General features: G+C 36.4%; 1 protein-coding gene across 3 annotated transcripts in view; it reads right to left on the bottom strand.

Moving 5' to 3' along the window:
• Positions 1-473: 473 nt before the first annotated feature.
• CCDC102B (coiled-coil domain containing 102B) overlaps positions 474-9,749 on the bottom strand; it is a 181,384-nt gene continuing 172,108 nt past the window's right edge. For all 3 annotated transcript variants that reach the window (XM_054192308.1, XM_054192310.1, XM_054192311.1), the window contains exon 6: positions 474-9,573. In XM_054192308.1, the coding sequence (XP_054048283.1) occupies positions 9,487-9,573 (87 nt within the window). In that variant the 3' untranslated portion in view covers positions 474-9,486. The remainder of the gene's footprint in view (positions 9,574-9,749) is intronic.

The following is a 9,749-nucleotide window of genomic DNA, read 5'->3' as shown; positions in this document are numbered from 1 at the left end:
ATACGAGGTTTGAATAATGAGGGAAAAAAAAGTCAGTATTGTGAACCAAAATGCAGCAAAACTAAAAGGTTAACACCATGGCTTTTGATGGAAGAATGTGCAAGTGATATCTAATATTACTAAAAAAGAAGTTCCAGACACTATTTGCTGATGACAGCAAATTGCATCTTAGGCTTCTTTGGGCTGGACAAAATGCATCTTCTTGTAGAACTGGTAAAACTACTGTGAGTGTCTTTTTACCTTGGGAATATTTTGACAAAAGTCCTCTAAAATTAGATTACAAAAAAATAAAAATTACTTTGAGTTAAAAGATAGAGATGAAAAAATTAAAAAGAAAACAGAACTGTGTAACATTATTGCTTCCATGGTTACATAGAGCATTTCTAAAATTTTATAAGTTGATATTCTTGAGGTGCCTTGTACAGATAGAAAAGGGTTCCAAACCTTGATTCATCAGAAATAAACAAAGACAGTTAAAACATATACCAGTACGTGTTACATAGCTGAGCATAAAGGAGATAGTATGAGTTAATGTACACTAAAATACAATTTTGTTACAAACAGTAATATTTTTTAACATAACTGTACAGGAAAACAATTTGTTTCAGAATTTAAAAAATTGTTAAAATCAATATATTAAAATTTGATTGCAGAGACTGAAAAGTTGGGGGTTTTATGAGGAAGGCAAAAGCATAAGTAGAATAAATTTGTAGTGAGAAGCAAAAAGCTCGAGTTCTTTACATGGTAACAAGCTGAGAAAAAGATAAAACACAGAAAGTGATCAAGAGGAGCAAGAAGAACAGAGTTCACAATTACAATTCTTATTAAAAATAAAATAAAGTCACTTAGCACTGGAAAAGAGACTACATATCGAAAAAACCCCCACAACCTTCAGCTTCTTGTTGTTGTTTTTTTTTAGCTGTATTTGGTAACCACATGCTATATAACAAACTTTGAGTTTCTTATATGGTAATTTTGGATAGATGACTTTAACTATCCAGAAGCCTATGCTGTTCCATGCACCATTTAAAAAGGATTGCAATAATTGATTTTTCAGTTTGTCAGAAAAGCTGGAGAAAAAGTACTTCAAAGCTAAAAAAAGAAAAAAGTAACTTTTCCTTACCGGAAAGAAAAATTGAAAAAAATCAAATAAAATCATATTGTTATTGAATGTATTTTCTGTTCATTGTAAAGCTCAGCAGTTTGAGACACTTAAACGAAAGAACAACAAATGAAAGGTAAGGTTCATAAATCACATGTAGTTACTTTTATTTCAAATCCCTGCAATTAAAGTTATCAACCAGGATGCAAGACAAACAAACAGAAAAGCAAAACACAAGAAGATAACTGGTTCTAGCTCTCTCTTAACTGGATTTTTCTGCCTTCTAGTGGAGTGCATTTATCTCACAGCTACTCAGCAATACTTACTAAGATAATGGCATTATAAAAAGAGTTTTCCTCAACTATTCTTTCTGAATCTATTCCACTTTGAATAAAATACATTTTTCTTAAGCACTAGAAATATCTCTCATTAGAGAACATATGCAGTTATTTAAGTGCAGAGAAAAACAAGATTTTACCTAACATGCCTGTGCCAGGGTTGAATGAAACTGCTAGAAAAAGTAACCCAACACATAATATAACCTTTACTTCAACCTAAACATACTAATAAGTTATACAAAGTGCCTATATTATTAACAGAACAGAAACCCACAGTATGTTTTTTTGGAAACAATTGTAATTTACTAGCAATTAACGAGGTGAGCTTTCTCTGTGGTTGATCAAGCATCATTCTTGTACCCTTGACTTTTCATCACTAATTAGTGTAATAAATGACAGTATTGGAAACAGCTCTTATCAGCCATAGATAAATATATAAATTTTGACCACTTTGGAGCAGTCCACTATACTGCAGCACAACCAGGGTTGTGTTGGATAATTCCTATAGCCCCAAAACAATTGATACAATGGCTTACAAGAGATCACAGTAATAAAATAATGGTAGCATAAATCTGGGGTAAGTTGAGTCTAACTTATGTTTTATCCACTGTTCAAATTACTCCAGAAAGAAATGTATTACTACTGGAATAAAGAAACTTGTATTTGGTTTATGTGGCAAGGTTTTTGTAATGTGGAGGGGGCTGCAGGTGGAGGTGGCCTTTGTGAGAAGACACCAGAAGCTGCCCTCATGTCAGACAGAGACAGTTCCAAATGGCTCCTAAATGGATTCTCCACTGGCCAAAACTGAGCCCATCAGCGAAGCTGGTGGCTCCTCTGTGATATCATATTTAAGAAAGGGTAAAAATGCTGCACAGCAGCTGTGAGAAAGAGGAGTGAGCGAAGCAGCCTTGCAGACACCAAGGGCAGAGAAGAAAGAGGCAAAGAGGTGCCCCAGGTGCTGGAGCAGAAGTTCCCTTGTAGGCCCTGGAGAGGACTGTGGTGAGGCAGGTTGTCCCCCTGCAGTCCATGGAAGACCTCATACTGGAGCAGGTAGACATGCTTGATGGAAGCTGCAGCCTGTGGAGACCCCACACAGGAGCAGGCCCCTGGCAGGAGCTGCAGCTCTTAGGGAATCCACGCTGGATCAGCCTGTTCCTCAAGGACCATGCCCCATGAGAAGCACCTACATTGAAGCAATTCATGAAGGACTGTACCCCATGGGAGGGACTCCTCACTGCAGCAAGGGAACAGTGTGAGGAGGAAGGAGCAGCAGGGAGGAGTTGTTATGGACTGACTGCAAGCCCCATTCCCCATCCCCCTGTGCTGCTTTAAGGGAGGAGGTAGAGGAGTCAGGAGTGAAGGAGTGAAGTTGAACCTGGGAAGAAGGGAGGAGCAGGGGAGGGGAAGGTGGTTTTAGTTTTGCTTTATATTTCTCGCTAACCTACTCTGTTACTAATTGGCAATAAATTAAACTTCCCCAAGTCGAATCTGTTTTGCCCATGACAGTAATTGGTAAGCAATCACCCTGTCCTTATCTTGATCCTTGAGCTCTTTCATCTTATTTTCTTCCCCTCTCCTGTAGAGGAGGGAGAGTGAGGGTGGCTTGGTAGGTACCTGGCAGCCAGCCATAGTTAACCCACCACAATACTGCAAAAAGAGAATCTGGTCAATGATTATTTATACCTAATTACACGTAAGCCTTCATAAGTAATTTAAGTTGGAAAACAAATAATTTTTTTTCCACTAAATGTAGTAAAAGCATTTATACTTTCTATTCCACTCAATATGATTTTTAACAATCTATTTAACTATACATAATAAGAGCAAAATAAGGTGCAGAATTAGCGTACAGCAAGAAAATAACAAAATATGTGATTAATCATACAAATTTACAGTGATGTGAAAAAACTTTTGGGATTATTTTTTTAATGTTTTTAAAGGTGGATGTTTCAAAATACATGTCTAAGACACATCAAAAGACATTATAGATACTGCATTTCTTTGTTTTTTCTTTTAAGGGCAGACAACTAGAAGTTTGAGATTCTTCTTTATTCTGATTTGTTTTCTTAGAGAATTATCATGGCACTAATTACTTTTTTTTTTTTTTTTTTGAGAGAGAGAGAGAGACTTCGGTGATTTCATTGGGCTCTAATCAAAGCCAGCAGGACAGTACGGAACAACTACAGTGGCCTTCAGAAGTATGCTGCCATTTCAAAACTCTCAAAGCTGTGCCTCATATTCTGTTTGTGGGTACCAATAAAATTGTGCAATGTGTAATGGGAAGATATGTAGAACACTGGCTGTTGAATCCATTTGTTTTTTTATTGATTATCTGACTGGAAGAAAAGCATTCATTTATTAACAGAAATAGAGTCTATTGTATGTCTACCATAGCATTTTGTTGAGTTAATAAGATTAGTAAATCTACTTTTATCTTCTGATGTGTTCACTGATTGATGGTATGCTAAGAGCTCTTCATTTTAGACTGTCTCACAAAGAAAAAACGCAAAGCTTAAATGATAAGTAGCATGGTTTTGTTTGTACTTTTCTTATCTGCATTTTCTTCCATTCAAATGTTATTAACTTTAAGAATTATTTTATCCAATCTTAGCATAAGCAGTCATTCATGGCCCTTTTCTACTTACGATCAATTAGTTCCTGAAATGGCACTGCCTGGAAAATATTCTGTTCATGATTAAAGCAGGCACCTGAATCACATTTGCAGTCTAACATAGTTATATTTGTTGAACATACTCAGAATATCTCTTGAAATTAGATCTTGAATTAGATCACTTTGGTTTAGATTGGACAAAAATATGAATATACCATTTTGATTTCAATTGAATAAAATTCATGAAGTCATGTGAAAAAAGGTCTGTAATGGTAAAAAGCATCCAAGAATCTTCATAGTTCCTGAGAAATAATTGCTCACTGGCATATTTTTAATTAGTATTGGAGGATTTTTTCCCCTCAAACTGAGGAAAATAGACTCAGGTTACTCTGAGATAAGCCTTCAATTGTGGTAAAATTTAAGCATGGAAGTCATGGAGACAGTAGGATTTGGGGAATGGGGAATAAAAGGGTAGAGATTTCAGTAGGAAAAAGTCATGAGTTTTAATTAACTGTGATAGCTCCCACCCTACTGGAGGCAAAGCTCAGAACTGGTCATATGGTCTTCATAGTTATTCTATTGTTTGTAAGTGAACAGTGGAATAAGTAAATGTTGGTTTTGGTACGTATCTTGAAAAGTGTTTACAAAAGTACTGTAGAGGGACACTGAGACATCCCTCAGAAAAGTAGTGCTTTAGTCAGGAAGGAGGAAGTCAACTTTGCAGACAACTTGTATTCGCAGAGGGGAAAGTCCTGTTTAATTTGATATACTTTTATGATAAGGTCACCCACCTAGTGGATGAAGGGAAGGCAATGGCGTTAGTTTCTCTGGATTTTAGTAAGGCTTATGATACTGTCCTTCACAGCACGCTTCTGCACAAGTTGTCCAGCTGCGGGATGAGTGGGTTCTTGGTGCACTGTGTGAAGAACTGTCTGAAAGGCAAAGCCCAGAGGGTTCTAATGATTGTGGTTACATTTGGCTGGTGACTGGTCACCAGCGGTGTTCCTCACGGTTCAATTCTAGGGCTAGTTCTGTTCAAAATACTTATCAACAATCTGGATGCAGGAGTTAAATGCACCATTAGCAAGTTTGCTGATGATACCAAACTGGGAGGTTCTGTTGACTCTCTTGAGGGACAAGATGCCTTGCAGAGGGATCTAGATAGATTGGAGCATTGGGCAATGATTAATGGGACGAAATTTAACAAGTCCAAATGCCAGATTCTGCACCTAGGATGGAGTAATGCTGGGCGCAAGTATAAATTGGGAGAGGAATGGCTGGAGACCGGCCCTGCAGAAAGGGATCTGGGGGTGCTGGTTGGCAGCAGGATGAATATGAGACAGCAGTGTGCCCTGGCAGCCAAGAGGGTAAACTGCATCCTGGGATGCATCAAACACAGTATAACCAGTCATCCAAGAGGTGATTATCTTGCTGTATTCAGTCTTGGTGTGGCCTTACCTTGAATACTGTGTGCAGTTCTGGGTCGCACAATTTAAGAAGGATGTGAAGGCCCTTGAATGCATCCAGAGTAGGGCAACAAAGCTGTTGAAAGGGATGGAAGGAATGTCCTATGAGGAGCTGCTGAGGACTTTGTCTAGTTTGGAGGAAAGAATGCTGAGGGGTGACCTTATTGCTCTCTACGGCTTCCTTAGGAGGCGAAATGGAGAGGGAGGTGCTGATCTCTTCTCCCTGGGATGCCATGATAGGGCACATGGGAGTGGTTCAAAGCTGCACCAGAGGAGATTTAGACTGGACATTAGGAAGCATTTCTTTACTGAGAGGGTGGTCAAACACTGCAACAAGCTTCCTAGAGAGGTGGTCTTTATGTCACAAATATCTCCGTATTTAAGAGACATTTGGAAAATGCCCTTAATAACATGCTTTAAACTTTTGGTAAGCCCTGAATTGCTCAGACAGTTTGACTAGATGACCATTGTAGGTCCCTTGCAACTGGATCTTATCCTATCCTATCCTATCCTATCCTATTCTATTCTATTCTATTCTATTCTATTCTATTCTATTCTATTCTATTCTATTCTACTCTGTTCTAAACACAGTGTTAACCACTGTTTCTCTATCAACTACTACATAACCACCAGACCACATAAATCATTCTTTCCCATCTTTCCGCATTTGTACCAATATTAAATAATACACACATTTATGGTATTAAACAAGGTTTAATGGAACTTGCCAATTGTGAAAATTACTTGTAGGTTTTACTATTACTGTGTTTATAATTGGTTTGTAAAACAAATCCATATAAAAGATTCATACTATTTATCATCTTTAAAAGGAAAACAAAAAAGACTAGATTTTGTGAAGTTTATCTAGAGGCAATCCACTTCTTTAGGCATGACTCATCTCAAAAGATGAAGAACAGCTCAATGGTTTACAACCAGATTTAGAGTTAGGAGTTTTCCTTACTTTCCCATATTTATCCTTAGTGACCTTGAGCAAGTCACTTCTGCATTAAACTGTGTGTCTTCACCGCACGTGTGTAAAATGTGAAGAGGAATGGATGTGAATACTGGTATATAGCAAATATCATAGATGTATATTTAAGATCAGAAGACTTTCTAGTATTATGATGAAAAGGTCATAAATTAACATTTTCTGACATTCTCAACTGCAGCCAGGGCAATCGTGTATCATCTTATTTTGGCTTACTTTCAAGTGACTAATTTATGGGTTTATTTCTTCACAGGGATCTCTGAAGTTCTCTGTGTTTGTAGTTGCTGAAATAAATATTTTATGTAGTTAATGGAAGTAGCCGAGTCTTCTCTTACTCAGGGAATAGGGAGCAATTATGAAAAATGAAAGCATCTTGTGTGATCTATCACAGTCAAGCAAGAAAACTTAAATAACACTACTAAGAAGGCACTTGAAAGTAAGATATGATCAATAAGTGATTACAAAGAAGTGTGTGGGATAAATATGAATATTAACTACCACACAAGAAACTATAGTTTCCTCATGAGAAAAAAAAAAGATAATGTATTGATATTCTGAAATATAAATTATAAAATTAGGATCATCTGATGATCTTTTTATTGCCACCACAACCTTTGGACTAGCCAAGTATATCACACCTACTGGGTATTATAATACAGTGAACATATTTGAAAGGTTTATATGGTACAGCAGGAGAACCTAGTGTCTAGTTTGATTTTCATCAATATCCATGTTACACTACCAAGCTGTTAGCACAGGAATGTTCTCCAGCATCGATTAAACATTATTTATTTTTCTTACAAAGATACAGAGGGGAACAGACAGAACCTTACCTTCCCCACTAACTCATAAAATTACTCGACTTGATTTTTAGCCACAGATATTACTGTGGGCTGAAAAGAGACCCTGGAGCTTAAAGAGATTTTGCCCAATTGCTGAAACCCTAGGGCCTTATCTCTAAAAGAATCATATTTCTAATGGCTTGTCAGAGAAAAAAAAAGGTCTTGCCTCTAAAGCTTATCTAAACTATACAAGCTTTTATCAGCAAGCTGTTTTGTGGCATTACTGTATTTTCAAGTGCTTCTGTGCAATCATAGAAGCATATTTGTCTGTTACAGCCTTTGAAAATGAATAATTATGCACTTTCCATTGTGCGCATTGACATTTTCAATACAGCTATGTTACACATGGGGTGTCATGAAAATGCTCACGTAAGCAAAGCAGATGGAGTTTTAGAGAAATTCAGTGTGTCACTTCACAATGCATGGAACAAGGCCAGAGTTCTTTGAACCAGTAAGCTAAGAAATGGAGGAAGTATGGATTAAGAAAAAAAAAGTAACTATTATGAATCTTATTTTATTGTCAATTGTTGTGAGTTTAAAATGTTTAAATGCCCTTTAAAAATAAATTGTCTCACAGTTTCTCTGTACCTTGTTGATGAACCTGTGTATCAGCTGTTGGCAACAAAGAAAGATAACATCCTTTCATCACGTATCCTTTAGTGTATGATGAGAGGTGATGGCTGGGATTAGGTCGGCATTTGTAAACACGGAAGAAGGTTAAGAACATGAGTTCTTCTACTTTAGCATCCCATGTCCAGCAGCAGTCAAAAGCTGGTACTCAGGCAGAGCCAATAAGAACCAGTAGAGCTTGCTGGCTGATCCAACCTCCAACCATTTGCAGCTCTGGGGATTCCTGGGAAAAATGTGATTCCCATGTAATTAATAATCTTTAATGCTTCCATTCATGAACTTGACCAGCCTGCACTTGAAGCTAAGAAAATTTTAACTATACATACACTGACTTCACAAAGATTTCTACCGCACAGTTACCAGTTGTGAAAATAATTGTTTCTTTTTACATTGTCCTAGGTAAATTACAAGAAAAATCAAGAGATCACGTAACCTCTGCATCAGGCTTAGAAGGAGAACGTAATATATTAGTGGCAGGATAAATATTTTTGGCTTTAAATACAACTAGAATTCTCTAAGAAGTTTTCAGTTTATAGGGATATAAGGCATGAAACAAACATATTGCTGAGCAGTTAGAGCAAGTTCTCAGAATATGCATATACTCATTAACAACAGTGTATGGTAAACAGCAAACCATTATAATTTACGTCTGACTTGATGGCTGAAAGTGGCTGTTGTTTTTATAAATCATGAATTTTCTAAAATTCTCAAAATGTGCTTTTGCAGTTTGTCTTAATATATTCATGTTACTTCCTATGTGATATTTACACTTTTTACATGCACAATTAATAAACTCAAATAAAAAAAAAAGTGATACATACATTAAGATAAATTTGAGATGCATTATTTCTATGTATTTCTATTATGTCATGCATATAAGAAACACAAAGAGAAAGGGTATTCCTTTAATCTAAATGTATAATTGATAATATTCAGGTATTTTAAATAAAATTACTTTTCTCCTTTAAATGTTATGATTATTTTTTTTAATGAAGGAAAGGTGTAATATGCATATCAACCTGATTGAACTGGGGAACTTAAGAAATAGACTTATTTGCCCATTACTGGACAAAAAAAAAGACAGAAGCAAAGTAAAGAAACAAACCACTGACTTCCATTTCAGACACACTCTTCCCAGGACTAAATGTGAATCTCTCTCATATGTCATGTGCATTCTAAAGTATTTTTTCCCAAAGAGAAACTCTGGAAAATGTTAATAAAAGTCCACTCTTTGCTTTAGATGAGAGCAATTAAGACAATTGGAAAAGGAAGATAGACAATTGCCAACAAAAATTCTAAGTTTGTACACGCTAACATGAGCGTATTTTCCTTGGTTCTTGTCAAAAAATCCAGAATACATAGAAACAATGCATACAGTGTTCCCATATATGTCTGGCATGCATTTCTTCAAATTTTCGTGTAAGTCTTTATGAAGAGTGTAAGTTCTTTGTCCCTCCTTTTTACTGTTAGCCTTGTTGCTGCAGGGCTGTTTGCTCATCTCCCGCATCTTCACTCATTGTCTTGGTAGAATCTCCAGCAACATACCAGGAACTTTGTCTGGTCCCAAATCCTGAGTTCTTCTTCTGTCTTTTTACTCTGAAATGAAATTTTTTAAAAAGTGTGACCACAACACTAAGCAGAAAAGCGAGTTTAAGTTTAAAACGATCACAGATCAAATTTCTTCTAAGACAAAGGTTTCAGTAGGACACAGTAGAATTTAGATGAGAAAATCTTTCAGTATTGTTAACTTTATAGTACACATTGGATTCTTT

Source organism: Rissa tridactyla, chromosome 2, assembly GCF_028500815.1.
Source record: "Rissa tridactyla isolate bRisTri1 chromosome 2, bRisTri1.patW.cur.20221130, whole genome shotgun sequence".
Lineage (NCBI taxonomy): Eukaryota > Metazoa > Chordata > Aves > Charadriiformes > Laridae > Rissa > Rissa tridactyla.
This window is presented reverse-complemented; position numbering and strand designations above follow the sequence as displayed.